A 20,409-nucleotide genomic window follows, 5' to 3' on the forward strand; every position below is an offset into this window, starting at 1 on the left:
TTCTCCCTGGAATGCTTTCAGTCAAGTATTTGTCCTTTGTCACCCAGCTTGTGTCACTGAGGACATGCCATCTGTTTGCACAGAGCAAATCATCTTTCTGCGTTCTTGCCACTTCAGTCTCCTTTTCCAAAACCGGTGCTGACTGTATCTTTATACGTTATGCCTGCAGGTTTCATGCTCACATGGTTTCTCTTCTTCCATTTACTGCTGCTATAGTCTATTTATTTTTTTCTCCTCTCTCTTTTTCTGCAAGGTGCCTGATACCATGCTGCCATAAGCTCCGCGATTTTCTAGGTCCTAAAAGGCTTAGCTTTTTCCTTGCTGGTCTGCCCCTCCTGCTTTGTTTTCTGAGAGGTTTGCTTTCCTTCTTGCTGTCCCTTTTTTCTTTCTCTGATTCTTGTCAATATTGCCATCCTTTACTTCCCAAGTTTGCAGCCTTGCTGTAGCTTTCAGTAATGCCTTGCAACAGACTGTACTGCAGTCTGCTCTGCAGTTCTGCAGTATCTGTTCATCATTGCTGTCTGGAGCGCTTCCAGTACCAAAGTGGAGCACTGCAGAGCCTGAGTGCTGCATTCCCTGGCCAGGAAATTCCAGAAGCATGTCATTTGTTTGTGTGCATGTGCACGGTGTGGCTTGAGGCCTGCTGTTCAAGATATATGGTGATTCCTCCCTACCTGCCATCAAGAAGAGTAGTGGGTTACCAGCAACTGCCTTCCTTGCTCTTCGGGGTTCTAGTTGAAGAGATATCTGTCTTAGGAGAGCAGAGCAAAAGGGAGACAGATGCTCATGGTCTCTTTCAGGTAAAATTTAGCCCCACTTGCTTGTCTTCAAACTAGTAAAAACTGCAAGAGGAATGTAGGCTATTGCTGTGAGCAACTTCACACTAATTAATTAATTAGGGCCATGAGGATGATCAGGGGACTGGAGCACCTCCCCTATGAAGACAGGCTGAGAAAGTTGGGGCTGTTCAGCCTGGAGAAGAGAAGGCTGCGTGGAGACCTCATAGCAGCCTTCCAGTATCTGAAGGGGGCCTATAGGGATGCTGGGGAGGGACTCTTCATTAGGGACTGTAGTGATAGGACAAGGGGTAATGGGTTGAAACTTAAACAGGAGAAGTTTAGATTGCATATGAGGAGGAAGTTCTTTATTGTGAGGGTGGTGAGGCACTGGAATAGGTTGTCCAGGGAGGTTGTGAATGCTCGATCCCTGGCAGTGTTCAACACCAGGTTGGATGAGACCTTGGGTGAGATGGCATAATGTGAGGTGTCCCTGCCCATGGCAGGGGGTTGGAACTTGATGATCTTAAGGTCCTTTTCAGCCCTAACGATTCTATGATTCTAATCCCTTTTTTTTTTTTGTTCCAGGCCTATGGGGGTGCCTATGATGTAATGAGCTCAAAGCATTTAAGAGGAGATGCAAATTATGCCTGGCCTACTGCAGAGGTGGCAGTGATGGGTGCAAAGGTAAATCCAGGGTGACTCCTTACACTCTGAAGCAGCTGACCAGAATGCACATCTGTACAGTGTGGCAGGGGGAAGGGGCTGGTGGAACACACAAATATCTTCTGTACAGCCCCAATTACTGTCACTGACATGTAGACTTTATCTTCTTAGGGTGCTGTCCAGATCATTTTCAGAGGAAAAGAGGCAGCTGCAGAGGCAGAATACGTGGATAAGTTTGCAAATCCCTTTCCTGCTGCCATGAGAGGTATGGTTTTCTCACACTTTGTGTCCCCTGTTTGAGTTTCCCATTGCATGTAGTAAATTTGTAGCTGTTGAGTTCCTTTCTGCTAGTGATATTTGCATCCGAGTCAGAAAGGTGATGCTTGACCACAGCTTGTGGAAAAACACAGAACATATTCAAATGGAGAGGGACTGGTAAGATGTGGGGATTGCACTGAAAAGCAGATTTTCAGTTTCATAGACACTGGAAAGCATCTCAAAACGCAGCCTTCCACTTAAAGGCACAGATGCTTTGACAGTCTGTTTTGACGGTGGCCTTAAGAAAAGGTCAGAGTCTGGTTCAGTTTAGTGATGTGACCCGGGACTCTCTGGAGTAAATCCTCCCACTGTATTTCCTTCTGGCTTAACTGTGCTGTGGAAGGCAGTTCTGCAGGCTCTGGAGCTGGCGCTCTCCATTTCCAGTTGTGCTGGCTTACTCTGTTGATAGGGTTTGTACTTCATTTAAATCCCAGTAATAGTGCCACAGAGCTGGGAAGACTTAGCCAAGCTGTTTTCCACCATAATCACTGTGCACAGTATATCCCTCCCTCTGGTTTTGCAGTAGACTACTACTGCTGTTAGAGCCAGAAAAAAAAACCAGCTTCCTGCATGTGTGAAGTCAAGGGATGTCTCTTCTAGTCAATACCTGTAAATAAGTCAGACTAATGGTAGTACATGGAAGGAGATGGTATGACTAAACTTTGCAGTGACAGGTACCGCACTCAGTGAGTAAAGCCCCTCCTTAACATTTTATGGCTTGCTAACTTTTACAAAAATTAAACCCCCAAATGTTTCTGATTTAAAAACTGCTGACACAGGAATATTTCCTTTTCAGGCTGTTTAAATTATCTTAAGTTAATTTGTAACTTGTGAACTGTTTATTCCAAGCACTGTTTTGATTTAGCTGATTGACATTGCAGCCTCCCTACAGCAGGCTGAGAAGCAAGCAAACACTTCATGGTTGGTCAGGTTTTGTTTTCTTTTCTTTACAGGGTTTGTTGATGATATCATCCAACCTTCAACCACTCGCATGCGCATCTGCCATGACCTAGATGTGCTGGCTAGTAAAACACAGTCCAGTCCCTGGAAGAAACATGCTAATATCCCACTGTGAGCATGAGAAGGGGCTTGGCCATGCTGGAAGACACAGCAGTATTCTGAATGCAGATACTCCCTGTTTAAGTGCAGGTCTACCTTGCAATGGAAACAATGTTTTCATTTTGATTTTGTTAATACCATTAAATCATACTACATATCTCATTTAATTTGGGGTCTTACCACGTCATCTCTACAAACCCATTTTTGTGGATTAATAATCCACATAACCTGCTATGCTTGCTGCAGGTGAGTAGTTACAAATTGCACAAGGTCAGATGCTCCATGGGCTGCTCCATCCTGTAGGCCCTTGGAGGTGGCTTGGGCAGGCAGAGCTGCAGCAACCTCTCACTGCTCAGAGTCAGACCCTGGGGAGTTCACGTCTAGCCTTGGGTCCACCTCTGGAGTCTGACTCCACTTCCCTCACCACAGACTTGGAGAGAAAAATCCTGAGCTTGGATTTCAGTGCACTGGAATCCAGGCCCTGCCCATCTCAGACTAACCTGTTCTGTTCCTCAGCTAGACTGTCTGACTCGCAGCTTTTACACATTGGCTGGGTCTTGGTTGGTATCGGTGATCTCCAGGCTGTGACACAGGTAGTTAAGAGTTGTGGGGCCAGTCTCCTCTCAAAGGACAAGAGACAGTGCATCCACATTGGAAAAAAGGCAGTTCTGGTGGGACACTAGAGTCTTCCTCCGTGGGTGTGGGGGGCCTTTCTCCCTCAGCACAGGATTGGAACAGACACCTCCAGGGGCCCCTTGCAGCCTTATTTTTTTCTATGATTGTTTGCCAGACTTGCAAGGAACTGCTCCAGTAGCGTTACTACAGATGATCAGCCCTGCACCCTGTGCTCACTCTGCTCATTAGAGGTAGTGCTTCAACTACATCCCCAGAAGGGTAGTGAGTAACAGCTGTCAGCGTGTTTAGCACTACTGCAAACAGCTGCCAACTTCTGTAATGATCTGTTTGTTAAAAGTAACCTCAGTAACTTACGGCACTGTATTAGAAGACAGAGAACTACCCTACCTGCACGCTGCTGCTGCTCTTGACTCCCCCAGGCACGTGCCTGAAGTGGAAGAAAGACAAGATGGCAACTTGGCAGGTAGCATCTCTTCCCAGGTAGGTGCAGCTGATGCCTGAGTGAGTACAGCCATGGAGCGTGGAGCCTGTACCTGGTGGAGAAGGGCAACAACTAAAAATCATCTGAAAACACAGTACAGAAGGAGTGCTTCAAGTACGAGTCCCAGCTCCACTGTTCTTTGTACTAGCCAGAAGCAATGTCTTGTTTACTAGACATTGTTAAATCCTGTTACAGGTGTACTGTCCATCCTGGCTGCGGACACACTGAAGCTACCTATAGGAATGTACCTGGTGGTACTGCAGCAGAAACATGCACTTGGAGCAGATGTGTGTACCTGCTGCCCACAGAACAGAGCTGGCTGCAACAAGGTAAGGTAAACTGAAATATTGCTATATTGAGGGTCGCTGCCATGAAGTGAGTTCTTAGGTAACTGAGAAGCTATAGTCAGAGTCTGGAAGGAGCAAGAGGATTTTTTGGAGGTAATTAGTAGCTGAGAGTTGCTGGTGGCTATCTCAGGTTTAGAGGCAAAAGCTGTTTTAAATGAAGCAATATGCACGCAGTTTCCTCAGCCTGCCCAGTGTCAGGAGGAGATGCTAAATGAGAAACCCAGTTGTCATAGTCACAAACAGTAAAATAAAACCTTTCTTGTTTCCTAACCTCATTAGTTCTGTAGACTTCATCCTGTCTTCTGTTCCTTGCCAGGACAAGAACTTGCCTTTTATATCCCCTCGATTCCCAAGCAGTCAGTTGCTCTAGCAGCACAATGCTTTGGAAGCCCACTGGGAAGCTGCTCTGGCCACATGCCTTGAGTTTCTCTTGAATTTCAGTCACCTGCAGAAACAACAGAAATAAAATCCTTTCAACAGAGAGCAGCCCCTGAACTTAGAAGTGTGAAAGGTTACTTACTGTGTTGCACAGCGCATCAGGAGTTGAGCATCACTTACAAGCAGTTTGAGACGTAGCATTTGGGCTGTGTTTCAGGAGTAGTCAGGCCTTGAATCCTATCCCTGTTCCTCACCTGTGGCATCTTGTTACTTTCTCTGACTCAAGATGATTTTCCTTTAGGAAGTGGGCCAGGCGAGAAGTCAAGTCAGTTTTTCTTTAATGCTACAGAGATGAAATCATTCACAGGTTGGACAATCATAGCACCTTTCTCTCTCAGGCATGGGAATAAGGAGCACATTCATTGCAGGGATCTGTGAAACTCCATTTAGCCCAGCTGGTTGTTGGACCTTCCAAGCCTTTAGTACATTGTCCAGTTCACTTCAGGCATACATGGCAGGAAGGTGAGATTTTCGTTAGAATTTGTGACAGTTCAGACAGTGTTAAGTTTTAACAATACAACTCTCCCAACTTGGGTGAGGACTTGCCAGATTTACAGCAATTTCACAATAAACCCCTCCCAGATCAACCAAAATCCAAAAATCCACCACAGTAGAAAGAAGAAAGAGCAGGCAGGGTTTTCCTTTGCGCTGCAGCTGAGTGGGTGAGGTTGCTTATGGAATCTGGGGGTGAAGCCTGGACTGCAAGAGCTACCTTTCAGTATTTCCTTTGGCTACTAAGAAATGGGATGGTAAGATGTGATGGTCCAAACGAGCTTTTAAAAGAAAGTTATAGTGAAGAGGGTGCTCATCATACTCATGATTTTGAATAGTTTATTAAATGAAAGGTGAAGCATCAGTTTTAAATTGTACAAAAGGAAAAAAAAACCTCATATTGTAAATGTACAATTTACAGAATTACTAGCAAAACCAATCAAGGAGACACTCATAATACAAAAACCTATTGACTGCAAACTGAACTGGAAACCCATTGCAGGTACCGTGATAATAAATGTTTGTTATACAGTATTCTACAATGTTAAATTAGGAATCAGTTTTCCACACAGAGGACTGTGAAGCACAAGGTTCGTCTGAGACTACGACTGAAACCAGGCAGCATTTGTTATGCTACTATGCTCACAGGGTTACTGTGATGACAATTTAATGCAGCCATTCCTGCCCACCCTATTACTTTTGGGGTGGGCAGAATAAGAAGGGAGGTAACGTGATTTTGTAAGGTTCCAGCTACGTCTCAGGTTTTATACATTACCCAACCACCATCTGAGGAATGGCTGAATTACCTAGTCAAACATTTTTGGCAACCATGTCTGAGAACTGCACATGTTGTAATAAACAAACCTCAGATGAGTGAAAGGCAGGTTTGTTTTTAAGATCTTTTCTTTCCCAGCAAGTAAGCACTGGGCACTGATGTGTTGGTTTGTTTTTCAACAAGCTCGTAACAGAAAAAAAACTCCATGATTATTTTGCAGTTGCTAAAAACACAGAAAAAGCACCTCTAAACCTGCTGTGCTCCAAGTGGGTCAATCTGCTTCGTGTCTCAAATGTTAATGTTAGAATGCAGAAAGGAAGATTAACATTTTGGGGCTGATTCTTTGAGATCCTAGAGTCAGTGCAAGTCGTGGATGGGCAGCACCTCTGGTATTGGGCCTGTGTAGCAGCTCCTAGGCAGAGTCATAATGGAATTCCAAATTATTGAAGACATTGAAAAATCTCTTATTACAATGACTTAGGTTGAGAATGTTTTGGGTTTTTTTTTTTGATGTTTTTAGCTTTTCTGAAAAATCTTATTTCATTCCCCCAAAGAATTATTCTTAATATGCACAGTTAACACTGAAAATGTAGCTGTATTCCATTGTAAGCTTAAGAACTTCACCATCTAAGCACAAATTTCTATGCAGCACATACAGTACTTCTAACTGGCAAAATTAATTTACAAAAATAGCAGAAAAGGGTATTTATGGCATGGAAAGTAGACATTCTCTTCTTTTATGGTACAGTTAAAATTGCTTTTAGTTATGCTAAAATGATTCCTTTCCCCCACCCTTGACTTCTCTTTTTTATTTTTTTGACTAGGAAAGTTGCTGTTTATGTACCTTGGGTTGGCAAGGGCTTGAAGTAGGTAGTAAAAACAGCAAAGTGATTACTTGAGAACCATTTGTGTGTTTTACTGAGAATACTTTATTTGCTGGTATAAGTTGCTAAAAATGCACAGAGCAAGTACCAATAGAAAATTTACTGTTTTTGTGTCCCCGTGTGCTATATAAAATGAATGTTACACAGCGTCTGTTGGAAAAGTGGCTTCACGGACATCTCTTACTTTCTGTCCCATTATAAATAAAAATAAATCTTCTCAAGAGTATAAAATCTGGGTTTATCATATCAGAATCTGAATTTTTTTGGCAGAGATGCACGTCATTAGAATTCTAACCTCTTCTACAAGAGTGTTCTTCTCAATGCCTATGAGAGGATATAAGCGTACCATAATGTTAATCAAATCCAGTGTGCTCAAAAACACTTTTCTGTAGCCAGAATGACCTGCTTATAGCATCATCGCTAGTCAATGGCTGATAGGCATAGGTTTAATAAAAATGGCTAGCTCTTAAAACATAAAAAGGCAAATGTTAAAACTGTTTTAAATTGTACAGCAGAAAAATAAAGTTAAAAAGTTCTGTTTTCACTCAATGTTGTTTTCAGAAAACATACTTAGAACAGTGTTTATTTTGACAGCTGTCTTAACAATTTAAAACTTCCTCCTCATCCAGAAAAAAAAATATCTGTATTAGGACAGTCAAGAACAGGGATACAAATGATTTTTCAGGTCAGCCCTTCTGAGGTGACTGGATTGGCCAACATTCCTTTCTGTCATTAAGAAGTTCCTCTTCTTTCTGTCACTACAAAAAGGGATTGACCTCAATCATTTGGTTAAAAATCAAACTGTATCACATCAAAAATGTGGTTTTCATACAAGCTATCACAGTATATAGGCCTCTAGCTCTAAACAATAGAGTTCCAAATTTGTAAAATGTCTTCACCAGACTTCAGAACATAGGCATTCCAAATCCCTAGAAAAATGATGTAAAAGACAGTAATCAATGAGGTGTAACAATCATCAGAAAGCACCGCAGATAAACAGGAAATGATACTAGTAAAGCCTTACTGAATCGTCCTCAATGATAGCTGCGGAGTCAAAGAAGTCTGGCCTCAGTTCAGCCCGTTCTCGCCGATTCCTTGAAGGTGGCTAAAAAAGAGGAGGTAGCAGGTTTAGAACATAGCAGCAACCGCTCGGGTACAAAGGATTCACGTGGCTCTGCAGCCAGTGGGTGCATCTGGCTTTGGGCTTTCCTAGAAGGTCTGATACAAAGATAGGCTCTGGCTTAGGGAAGTGCTGCTTATGTTCACACTTACTATTTAAGGACTGGGGTGAAAGCTCAAGTGATTTTAAGTCTGTGCTCGCAGCTAAGGACAGGCCTGAGGCTGTTGCTGATCTAAGGATGTTCTTGTTTTAGGACTGTAGGCCACACTGCATAAAATCTGTCCTTTAACTCTCTTTATGCTTTTAAGTTTATGGTGAAGTTTCAGCTCTGACCTCGACAGAAAAATGGGTTTAGAACAAAAAAAGGTATTTAAAGATTTCATAGCATTTCTGAGAATTAAATCTTTTATGCTGTCTTTCCCTAGGAACATAAGAGTAAATCTGATATTCACTATCTTGATCAAATTCCTTCACTTCCTTGCCTGGGTTACTAGGATAAGAGAGATTTTACTTACTTGATGCTAGCAATAACCTTGGTATTCGGCAGCAGCAACTGAATTACTGCCTAAATTTTCTTTCCAAGACATTATAGCCCAGTCCTCAAGTAACCCCTGCCTTACTGTTTGGATATAAAAGGAGAAACAGGAAAGCACAAAAATGGTGAAGTGTATAATGCAAATGGCTTTTTTTTTTCCTATTTTACATGGAAAAGGCCATCCAGAGGGCCCTGGAGAGAATGGGCCAATGCAAATCTCACGGATTTCAAGAAGGTCAAGTACAAGGTCCTGCACAGGGATTGGGGCAGTCTGAAGCAAAAATATAGGCTGTATGGAGAGCAGCCCTGAGAATGATTTGGGAGTGTTGGGTGATGAGCAGCTCACCTTCCTGAATCTGCAGCTGTAAGTTCTAGGGAGCATTCGGATCATTTCTGCTCTCTCAGACAACAGGAAATGTGGCTCAAAATTTTGTACTTTTTTTTGTTTGCACTTCTAAAATTCCTTTTAAATTACCTCTCATCCATTGCAAACTTGTTGTTAATAAGATTTACTGACCAGATCAATGACCATCGTGTCCTCAAATTCTTCATTCATATCCTCTAGCTGACCTCGTGAGGACATCATTACATCTTCAAAGATGGGCTCAGCATCATCTTCCATTAGACCTCGTCTGATTATATAATGAGAAAGAAAAAGTCATTTCCAGGCATTTCAACTTCACCCATGATTTTCATCATTACAAAGAATGCCTTCATTAACAAGAGGTCAAATGTCACAGAAGCTGATGGCAGCAAACCAGAAGAAGGTGACATTTAAATTGAGGCACTGTCATTTAAATGGTTCTGGGCTAGAGATGAGAATGCTCTGAACACTTACACTGCATGCCTTACACCAGTTCTCCCTTTCATGTAGTTCATGGCTGTCCTGTCCTTTCGATTTAAATCTTCTAGCTTCTGTTGGCCCAACCAAGATATCTGCATCTGGGGACTAACAATCAAAGCAGTGTTACGAGTGCAAACACAAACAATTTTGAGTTGGCTTTTTTAGACAATATCTACTTAAGTATTGTGTTTGGCCATGCTTCAGATTAAGGTATTTAAATCACATCCCATCATTGTACATGTCTTCAGGATTCCCTTCCAAAACTTGTTCCCTCTTACTGAATGTGTGCACAAACAAAAAAATTCCATTAATTGTTATAATAAAAACAGCTACATAAAATGGCAACATCACTCTTTCATTAGTGTGACACCTGAAGTGGGAGCATTACTAAATCCTACTTCACTGTCACAGATCAGGCAAAATATCAGCAAGAATTGATCCAAATTAGCAACTGACACACATTTTAAAACAAAAATGTCACATGACACAAAAACCAAATTGCTTTTAAATATATACACTGATTAGCGTCCACTAACTTAGCCCACATGTAAATACCTTAAATGCTGTACCATCTAAATCCAGTAGTATATAGCAACAGATTTGATATGATTTGTATATTGCAGCACAAAGAAACAGTAGTAAGCTAAGGGTAGCTCTTGATGGGCAACACCAGTTTTTATTATTTTACTATTGTTAATTATTTTTATTTTTAAATTGTTAGATAGTTTTGTTGGATTCTGTTAAACAATTTTGTTAAATTTTGGTTTTTGTTATATTTTTGTTAGATGATTTTGTTAAATTTTGTTAAATTTAACAGATTTTTATTAAATATTGTAAGATGATTTGTTAGATGATTTTGGCAGATTTGGTTAGATAATTTTGTTAGCTTTTGAATTTAGTTAAATTTAGATTGTTTTGTTAGCTTTTATTAAATTTTGAACAATAATTTTGTTAGATAATTTTGTTAAATTTAGTTAATTCAGATAATTTAGATTCTGTTAAATATTGTTACATGATACTTTTTAGATGATTTTGGTAGCTTTTGTTAAATGTAGTTAATTTTATTAGATGACTTTGGTAGCTTTTGTTAGCTATTGTTAGCTTTTGCTGGATTTTGGTAGCTTTTGTTAAATTTAGTTAATTTGGTTAGATGATTTTGGCAGATTTTAGATTTTGGTAGCTTTTTTGTTAATTTTGTTAGATTATTTTGTTAGTTTTTTGGTAGTTTCTGTTAAATTTAGTTAATTTGGTTAGATTAATTTGGTAGTTTTTGTTAGATTTTGGTAGATATTGTTAGAGTGACAGCTTTTGTTAGATTTTGGTAGCTTTTGTTAAATGTAGTTAATGTGGTTAGACAATTTTGTTAGATTCTGGTAACTTGTGTTAGATTTTGCTAGATGGTGGTAGCTTTTGTTAGATTTTGCTAGAGTGTGTTAGATTTGGGTAACTTTTTTAGATTTAGTTAATTTTGGTAGGTGATTTTTGTTAGATTGTGTTAGCTTTTGGTAGCTTTTGTTAATTTTAATTAATTTTGGTAGGTGATTTTTGTTAGATTGTAGTAGCTTTTGTTAGACTGTTAAATTTGTTAAATTTAGTTAATTTTCTGAGGTGAATCTGGTAGCTTTTGGTAGATTTTGTTAAATTTAGTTAATTTTGTTAGATGATTTTGTAAAATTTTAGCTAATTTTAGATAATTTAGTTATTTTTTTAATTTATTTTTGCAGAACATTTTACCTTCTGAGGCAAAAATTATTATCAATTATTTCTATTTAGAAAATACTATGACTAAAGAATACAGGATGAAGCAGGAAAGTTTACGATTAAACAGGGATCAAGCAGGGTGGCTGCATGTTCAGTAAGAACTGGGAACCTGGGGAACATATATCAAGAAAAACACAATGGACAAAATCTGGAAGAAAGCCAAAAAGCATAATCTGGCTATTTTATACTATACTACATTGGTTGAGACCTCATTCATCTGGCAAGTAGAATATGACTTTTTAATACAGCTACATCAGTGCATACAGCTATAAAAGTTATAAAAATAGTCTTCAAAACAGGTATTGCTATTCTGTATCCTCAAATTAATAGAAATAGCACATAATAGCATTCTCTCAAGACGTGTATTCTGAACGTACTGTTACATAATAACCACCGTTTTCTTCCCCCTCTAAATGGAGGTCATAAAATGCGAATTGAGTGAAAAAAGCTATATATTATTTAGCGCAAAATAAACTTGGCAGAGAAGGCAGTTATCCCAGAAACAGGAAATACTAGCCAAGCTGCTAGAATTGGACTGAAGAGTTAATTTACAAGAAATCATTAGGATGGCTGGAGACCAGTAAGTGCACTATGACAAAGGGCAGAAGGGAAGAAAAGAGAACATCTAACAGGTCTTCCAGGGAAACACTTCAATCCAACCTGGGGCCACAAACACTAGAAAGATTTAACCATAACCATATGGTTATGCTATGAGATAATTTTAACATATGGATTTTCTACTATGGTTTCATGATAACATATTTTCCTGGGAACTGAAAATAAAGTCTTGCTAGCCAAGACATTTCCAGTTGTTCTTGCAAATAAATACTGCATCTGTGGAGCCACCGACTAAGACTTTCTGTGTAAATAACATGTAACTCCTGTGCCTGGCTCATCGTGCTTGATACTGAAATTCCAACACTTACTTGTGTAAAAAATCTTGTTCAGATCCCTGCTCCGATTCATGCTCCTGGATCTGCTCTCCCATTTGTCTGGTGTTCTCTCTCAAGACAGTTGAGGTGAGCTGTGGTGGTTGCAGTGTCCCTGGAGTATGTATATTTTCGTTCCTGTTCAGCCACGAGCCTTCTAGACTCTCATCTAGAAAAAGGACATTTTGAATTAATTACACAGTCCTGATAAGGGGCAGCACAGCATTACCGCTGTTGGGATTTGTTCAGCCTGCTCTGAAAGAACACCTAACATTAGTACTGACAGCTTTCCAGCTGCTGACACACTTTGCTACAGTTAATTTTATTTGCAGCACTTTCGCCAAATCAGATTTTCAACAGTTTAGTAGCTTTTCAAACAAGTGGATAAATGCTTGAAATCATAAAGTTTTCAGCTCTCATTTAATTTTGTGTTCTTTTAAGGTAGGATTATTACAGCTATTCTCAGTGGTAACACAAGTGAAGGCAGAAATACTTAACAAACCATCAGAAGTCATTGCAAATATCATACTGCAGCACTGCCTGTATTATTACTGGGTGTCTTGCATACTTCTACCAAAAATAATTATTTCCCAATTACTGAGTTTAGAATCTAAATGTAAGATTGTTAATTTCATATGCACACAGCAACCAAGATACAGGTAAACGCTAAGATGAGTTTGGAGCATAAACCCCCCAAATCTGGTCAACCTCAGCAGTTGAATTCTGTGAAAATCATGGCATCCTGAAGGAAGCAAAAGAGTACCTGAAGAAAGGAAGTGGTATTTTATCTACCTGAACTCCAGGCTGGCTATGAGAAACTGAAGGACTTGGTGCATGTACTGCTCAACAGAAGCTCTAGTGGAGAATGGGCCAGCTCAATGTTTGCAGCTGTCTTGTTTTTACTACATACAGAATATCTCATACAGTTCAGCAGTAACTGATAAACTATAAGGGCTCCTAAAAAGGAAACTTAATATTAGGTACAAAATGAGGCACTCTAAACCCACACAAACCTTCTACTCTCTTTTTGTGGAGTGGTGGCCGTCCTTTCTTATTCCTCACTGAAGAGGCTTTGCTGCTGCTGCTTCCACTGTTAACTGACATTCTGTCATCTTCACCACCTGTAACCAGTGAGTTTCTATAGGAAATGAGTGGAAGCCATACATCTTCTCTTCTTTCCATCATCTGTTCTGTCAGAAACTTCTCCAAGTACGAGTGACTGAAAATAAAAGAAAGACAATGGGTACAGAGACACAACACACTGTTCCCTCTTTAATTAATCTGCAGCCCCAATTTGTGGTGTTGAGAGCTTAACATAAATCCTGCGTGATGTTTCATTATTTTAATTTAATATATGCTGATAGGGCATTGTGTCTCTGACTGATTAAGAGTATATGGCATTCCCTGAAAACGAGCTAACACATTTAATGATGCACAGGTTACTCACAGATAAATGATATAAAATGTTGTCTCCCCAGCATCTTCCTCCTGCATTTGTCTGCGATCATTCACAGCACACTCTACTTGAATACCTTTTCTGTTTTGCTTAATGAGGAAGCCACCTCTCTATACGGCTACTGTGTCAACAGAATTAGAACCCCTATGGTGAGGATGTAGGCTATCTTTTTGCATCTTGGAAGAAGAACAACGGCTTCTTCTTCAAGCAGTCATTTTCTGATAAAACAGTTGAAAGCCTGTTCCACTGCCATGAAGAAGTCCAATATACACATGTTAACTAAAGGGTGGAACCAAACAGCCTCCCTCCCCTGTGTTTTTTGTCTGTCTGCTGTTTTATTAAATAGTGTGAATGTGTCTTCCTTCCCATAACACCCAAACCCTGCACTGAAGGCCAAATTCTTGGTTTATTCTCCTTCTCTTTTACAGTACCAAAGACTGTTAACACTTGAGTGTTTCATGACCTCATAGAATTTATCTGCAGAATAGTCATGGAAAATGGGAAGCTTTCTGCATCCAATTTATACAGTGCACAGATTGTGCCCAAACTGTGAGGAAGGAAAAACTACAGCACTTGAGAGTTCTTAACTGATTAGATGCCAAAGGTGCGGTAACTTTCTCTCAGCATTTTAGAAGAGCTTCATAGTGGTAGTTCTCACCAGCTTCAGCAAAGATGATAGAAACTCTCAATTTTAAGGAGTCGGAGCACCTCACCGAGCTCTGTCTAATCTCATGTCAGACACCCAACAGTCAGCTGTCCAACCTAAGCTACAGTCTCTATTTGAGAAAAATAAATGGAAAAGAATGCCTCCACAGGGCAATTCGCTTCTCTACTGTCTTAGATGAATTCCTCAGAAACTCCCTGCCTGCATCTCCTTACAGTGATTGTAACTGCATTAGTATAAATCTTTCTTTGCTAAGTGTAAGAAAGAGTCTGGCATCTTTGATGTACAGTTTTATATTAAATCCACAGATTTGAATATACCCATGTGGCTATCACTAATTGTGGAGATTACTGATAAACGGAGAAGTCAAACAAACAAATAGAATAGGAAAACTAAACGAAATCAATGTTGCTGCTCCATTCCCAAACTAGAAACATCTTGCTTTTCTCCTCCCAAATAAAAAAAAACACCCAGCAGTAAACCAGAAAGGAAGTAGGATCCCTGTAAAAGAGCAGTATTTGCTGAACTGTGACAGGAAGGGTATTTTGTACCAAGGACAGATGACACATGCAGACATACTGGGCAGACAGTTCATTTTTACGAGGTAGGGAAGCCAAGCTTAAGGACTTACAGGAGACAGGAAGCTCTATGCTCATGAGACATTCAGGGTTATTGTAGAGCACTGGACACTAACAGCCCATTGCTGAGTTTAGGGACAGTAATTTGGCAGGAGGAGACAGAGCCGGGGCAGGAGATAAAGGATCCTGTACGCAGGACTCCTCCACCAGATGGTGGTCATGTACCTTCCTCTTCATAGGCAACCCCTTCAGAGGGAAGGGGAAGAGGTCCCTGAGGATTGGAGGAGTAGTGCTACCGAGAAGGGCAAATCAACTCTCCAGAGTATAGCTGGGTATGTAATGTCAGTGAAGCACTATGGGCAATGCAGCCACTGCCTGATGGGTGCAACCATGACACGTATCTCAAGGAAAGGAATGCAGATTTCTCAAGACGACATCTTTACATATAAGCAAGTTATCTTGACTCTTTTCATAGTCACCACAGCCAATGGAATCCAGGGCATGTCTGCACTCATCCTAAAGCAGTAATTTAGCAAAAATCAGATAAATCATGCCCTAAAGGACCTATCTGTTTGCACTGATCTTCAAATTCAGCAAAAGTAAATAGTTCAGAGACAGAGGACTACAATAAAGACAGATAAAATCATCAATCTTTACAGTCCTGCAAAGAAGCCAGTGGTTGGGTGTGCAGGCACCAATGAATGGGGAACCTTCAAGAATAAATATGAAATGGCCACATAGAAGGCAAAGGAACAAGAACTCCTCCCATACTTAATTTCAAGGATCAGGTCATGTAAACTGTACACAGCGATGTAACTTTAACTTCTAGACACTGGAGAAACTTATGGAAAGGATGATGACTGTCCATGAAGGATAAATGTCACAAAATTAGACAGGAATCAGGCTAATGGCACTTAAACCAACAGATGCAGGAGAATCTATGATTCAGCTAGGAAGACAGTAATAAAATTCTATTATCCTTAAGTCCTGTCCTGAAGAAAAGGCCAAAGGTTGTCAATATTCAAGGATGTAACAATGGAAAGCAGTTTCAGACATGAGTGCCAAGCTAGCCCAACTGGATCATCCAGTTCTGAAGCTCATTCAACTATTTCTTCTACTATGTTTGCTGAATTGACAAATGACTGATACAATAAAAGACTCAAATTGGTTCAAGTGTGTATACGTTAAAAATTATACAAAGTTAATAAAGATACATAATAAAGATACGCTGTTCCCAGGCTGAAAGTCAAAACCACAGCACTGCACCGGCTACTAAGAAGGAGAAAAATGACTGCTACTGCTGAACCCAGGACAATAACACATGTAAAGCTGTAGTATTCAGAACTGTTTACTCTATTAGAAAATTCCTTTAAATCAAATGTTTTCACAGAAAAACTACAGAAAAGTTTGACACAAAGAGTCAGTCGAGGTAGTTAGACTAGATAAATATGACTTACACTCATTGTGGTCAGAAAATTGAGTGGAAAGGTATCTATAACCATAAATCATAAGATTTATGGCAACTGCACTTTTTAAATGGCCATAAAGCTATTCAAAGAATTCAGTTGTACACTGGGCACATACTGCTTGGCTGATTTTTGACTAGAGACCTCTTCCTTTTTCCCTTACTACTTCTGTGCAGCACCAGATCCTGGATATTTCCACATAACATAAATGTGCAGCATTCTCTCTGCAGCGATGCTGACAACATGTCCATGCTGTGAGCTTGCCCTGAATAATGCAGTTTTCTCTTTGCCCATTGTGTTGATATCCACAGGCTCTCTTATCAGTCTGTTCAAATGGCGCTCGTAACACAGCATTTCTTGCTCTTTATTCAGATCTTATCAACACTACCTCTGATTTCACCTGCAGTAATTACCACATCAAATTCAGACTGCTTGTTTTAGCCTGTCAGGTCTCTAACACCCTGCTCTATCCTAACCGTGTCCTCTCCAAGCCTCTTTCTCTGACCTGTTGTGCCAGTAACAGAAGCCTTGACAAACCTTTATTGCCAAGTTTAACTCAATATATTAAACTAAACAACAAATATACATTTACATTTTATGTAAGTATCTAACAGGAACAGATGTTAGGTGTGGTGTTCACAAGCCTGTAAATGTCCTGCACTGCTAACATTTAATTTCCTTTTAATTCTAGCCTGGAAAAAGACAGGTTTTTATTTTCAGTGCCCCATGGGAAATTCTAAGGAACATTGTTTTGTGAGGTCTCAAACACACCTCATCAGTGGATCCGAATATCCTTTTCTCATTCATTTTTATTACTTTAAAATATAAAATGATCAATAACTGCGTATGTGGAATGTCTCACTGGGAATTCCTATAGGCTGTCAGATCATGAGAACATCAAATCAGAGAGCTTAAACACACGCTACAGTGATTAACAGAGCCCACCAAAACCCACAGAAGGAGCATTACTTACACAGTCTTTTTATCCTGTCGCAAGAGTTTAGAAGAAAATTCACTAAGCACTTCAAGGAAAGCAAGGTTAGGAGGTGGATAGTCTTGTCCTTTTTGATTCTGGTATTTGAAGGCAAACTCTATGCCATCTCTACAGTAAAGAAACAGTAACATTTTCAGACGTTTGTAATCAAATTTAAAAAATGTTGCATGTCACGGAATTCTTTGTATCTTTACATCCCATCCTAACTTTTTCTTTTCTCCTTCACTGCTAGCAGGCACCTGCTTTTGGACAAAGGGAAGTCGAATGTTCTCTCTCTGTTTGTGAGGATTGTCAAAGACAACATCCCTCCAGTCACATGCTAAGAAGGGACTTACTGCAGCCTAAGAACTTGTCAGGTGCTGAAAGCTCTGCCTCAGCAGGAATAGCCAATGGGCTCTTGATTCTGCATGAAGCAGAAGCTTGCAATAAGAATAATATATAAGATACAACAAGATCTTTTGCATTAAGAGTCAGAGAACTGGTGTACCAGAACATTGATATGTGCACCTCTGCCTTATCTTTGCTTTATCATTTGAAAACAATTTAATTTCACATTATCTAATAAGGGCGCACGCGTGTCTTGAACTTCTCTTTTGCTTGGTACAGGGAAGTGACTGGTAGCATTTTGGTCAGGCTTTGCTCATCTTAGTCTTAATGACTCAGTCTCTGAGATAGCAAATATTAATATTTTAACCTTTTTATGGCACGGGAAAGTCAGAATATAAATTCAGCAGTGCCCTTCTACACTTTCCAATGCAGCAGTTGCGTAAAAAGCTTAAATCCATTTAAAAAAAAAACCTAGAATTCCAAAGTATTTTTGAATATTTTTTTATAAAAGCCCTTGTCGCCTATAGAATCCAGTGGTGTGGTATAAAGAACCATTTATAACTGTTAGATACAGTCTACACAAATATATATAACACCAGTGGCTTTACCTGAGATAGATGAACACAGCCAACCCAATAAATTCCAACAAATAATTAGATAGCAGTTAGTTTTTCTTCCTTTCTTATACGTACACATGTACGGCCCCCACCATTTTTCTACATAAACTGTACAGGAGCAATTAAGATTCCGTACCTTTAGAAAAGGGATGCTCAGCTAAAGGTTTCATCTGAGGTAATATAAAAATCTAGTTTATTTACCACCACTCACTTGTGTAGTGTGGCCACAGCTTCTCTTGTCTTGATCTGATCCAAGCCAAAAGTGAGGGCAAACCGACGAGCCAGTTCCTTAATTCCACTAACATGGGCAGATGTCCTGTCCAAATTAGGACCTTGCTCCTGAACAAGCTCATTAAACAGCTAAAGAAAGAATTTGATTGTTAAAATCTGTGAGCTAGGAAACACTTGTCTTGAGAAAGACATTTGTTCTTAACCTGTTATTGCTAAGAGTGGACATGCCAATGGCATTTTTCTCTTATATTCATCTTCTAATCCACTGCCAATTGTCACCCATCTTGTGCAGATGATAACCCTTAACCAGAATTTTGCACTTACCTTCACTGAATTGCATCTGTTATTCTCCCAACTCATCAAGGTGGTTCTGCATTCTGATGCTCTAAAATACCTACATCACCATTAGATCAGCATCTTTGAATTTAGGAAGCAAAACTGCTCTTCCATCAATCAAGACAATACTTTAAGAGTATTACTGAGTAAATGCCTTTGGAACCTCCTTGGTAATGCCTTTTCAGTGCAATAACGAACTACTCAGTAGCTTTCCAGTCAGTTCTGTATCTAACTTTCTGCTATTGCCATTCAGACCACATTTTCCTAACTTGCTAATGAGAATATCAAGAGAGACAGCGTCAGTCACAATATTAATCAAGCTGCATTAAAGCTACTGTTTCTCTGATGTCCACAAACTCTGTTACCATATAATTAATGAAAGCAGCTTAATTTGACATGATTTCTCCTTCACAGAATCCTACTAGCTGTTACCTATCACTCAGGCACTTGCAAATAGCTCATCTAATTATCACACCCCCCCCCCCCCCCCCCGAAAATTATACCAAGCTGACTGCCCTATGGCACCTGGCTTCTTCCTCTCCAAATTTAAAGGCAGGAACTACTTTTGAGACCCAACAACTCTTCTGTAAGTACATCTGTTTTTCTCATGTTTTCACAGCTCTTTCTCAGCTTCCAGATTGCTACAGAAAATCCCTCAGGACGCCGGAATGAATTTTGGAAGGCTTCAAAAAGATTTGCAAACATCTAGTTTATAGAAGTGATTTCTCTGTGTGATGGATATAGTTAGTACTTCAAGGGCCTAAATGGTATTTAGTGAAGCACATGCTTGCTGCTGTTGGCAGAACAAGGATGGATTTCATCATCAAGCCAGTAATTTGTGGTTGATGTAATATTTTCAGGGAAAAAAACATGTTTAACCACACTGGAAGACTCAAACTGATTAGCCTGAAGTTTGAAAAAAATCAATCTGTATTCAGACAAAATGTAAAGAAGATGCATTACTTCCAGCTAATTAAAAGTCATCCTCATTCCTCTCGTTCACTAGGTACCAGTAAGCAAATGCTAATACTCAGCTTGGACCAAACTGCCTACAAAGCTCTTCTCTCCCTTTCTTCCATTTTCATCTGACCAAAACTTTCTCAGTGTGGTCTTGAGAGAGATTAGGGAGACAAATGAGTACTGACAGCCTGAATTGAGGAGCAAGAAGATCTCGTATCAGAATTGCAGTATTTTCGCTCCATTGTAAAGGGCATCACAGAAAATCCTGTCCAGTATATTTTGCAGTGAGGCATTTCTTACAAAAATCAATATTCTTACCTGTTGCAAACTGAGAATGAGTGTCTTTGCACACTGGATTTTATCAATTTGCCTTGTTTTGCTCAGGGTTTCCTTAATGATATCTCCATAGTCATTGTAGTACTAGGAAAACAGGGGAAAAAAACCTCTTTATATCCTTAAATTGAACTTCTTACACAATTTCTTAAATTTTCCTGATAGAAAGATTGCTTGTGGTTCTTGTTTTAAAAAGGCAGCAGTTGCTAAAAACCCTACTCTCAAATCCCCATCGTTTGTGTGTGTGTGAGGTAATGTTTCAATATCAACATTTAAACTGACTGGCAGCCTGTACCCAGTGATGAGGTAAGGAAATCCTCTATTTGTTAGTATCTTCAGTAAAATATATGTTGAAAACCAAACGAGAGAGCATTTCCTACCCCAAA

At 39.8% G+C, this 20,409-nt stretch overlaps 2 protein-coding genes and 1 long non-coding RNA gene across 9 annotated transcripts in view; 2 read left to right on the top strand and 1 right to left on the bottom strand.

The window, feature by feature from the left end:
* PCCB (propionyl-CoA carboxylase subunit beta) overlaps positions 1 to 2,986 on the top strand; it is a 34,621-nt gene extending 31,635 nt beyond the window's left edge. For all 4 annotated transcript variants that reach the window (XM_061465281.1, XM_061465283.1, XM_061465282.1 and 1 more), the window contains 3 exons: positions 1,365 to 1,463; positions 1,614 to 1,707; positions 2,714 to 2,986. In XM_061465281.1, coding sequence (XP_061321265.1) covers positions 1,365 to 1,463; positions 1,614 to 1,707; positions 2,714 to 2,835 — 315 coding nt within the window. In that variant the 3' untranslated portion in view covers positions 2,836 to 2,986. The remainder of the gene's footprint in view (positions 1 to 1,364; positions 1,464 to 1,613; positions 1,708 to 2,713) is intronic.
* A 783-nt stretch (positions 2,987 to 3,769) lies between these two features.
* LOC133275359 (uncharacterized) lies at positions 3,770 to 6,063 on the top strand. 2 transcript variants are annotated; one of them, XR_009745479.1, is made up of 3 exons: positions 3,770 to 3,935; positions 4,132 to 4,311; positions 4,346 to 6,063. It is a non-coding gene; the product is annotated as an uncharacterized LOC133275359 (long non-coding RNA). The 2 variants fall into 2 exon arrangements; XR_009745480.1 differs by lacking the exon at positions 3,770 to 3,935 and having other exon boundaries at positions 4,086 to 4,311.
* STAG1 (STAG1 cohesin complex component) overlaps positions 5,536 to 20,409 on the bottom strand; it is a 181,446-nt gene continuing 166,572 nt past the window's right edge. For all 3 annotated transcript variants that reach the window (XM_061465266.1, XM_061465267.1, XM_061465268.1), the window contains 9 exons: positions 20,009 to 20,110; positions 18,375 to 18,523; positions 17,199 to 17,327; positions 13,075 to 13,280; positions 12,059 to 12,230; positions 9,366 to 9,476; positions 9,045 to 9,159; positions 7,897 to 7,977; positions 5,536 to 7,801 (listed from right to left, as the gene is read on the bottom strand). In XM_061465266.1, the coding sequence (XP_061321250.1) occupies positions 7,778 to 7,801; positions 7,897 to 7,977; positions 9,045 to 9,159; positions 9,366 to 9,476; positions 12,059 to 12,230; positions 13,075 to 13,280; positions 17,199 to 17,327; positions 18,375 to 18,523; positions 20,009 to 20,110 (1,089 nt within the window). In that variant the 3' untranslated portion in view covers positions 5,536 to 7,777. The remainder of the gene's footprint in view (positions 7,802 to 7,896; positions 7,978 to 9,044; positions 9,160 to 9,365; positions 9,477 to 12,058; positions 12,231 to 13,074; positions 13,281 to 17,198; positions 17,328 to 18,374; positions 18,524 to 20,008; positions 20,111 to 20,409) is intronic.

The sequence above is a fragment of the Pezoporus flaviventris genome, unplaced genomic scaffold, assembly GCF_033815535.1.
Source record: "Pezoporus flaviventris isolate CSIRO_AGI_PZ_B2104156 unplaced genomic scaffold, CSIRO_AGI_Pfla_v1 ptg000040l, whole genome shotgun sequence".
In the NCBI taxonomy this organism is placed as follows: Eukaryota; Metazoa; Chordata; class Aves; order Psittaciformes; family Psittacidae; genus Pezoporus; species Pezoporus flaviventris.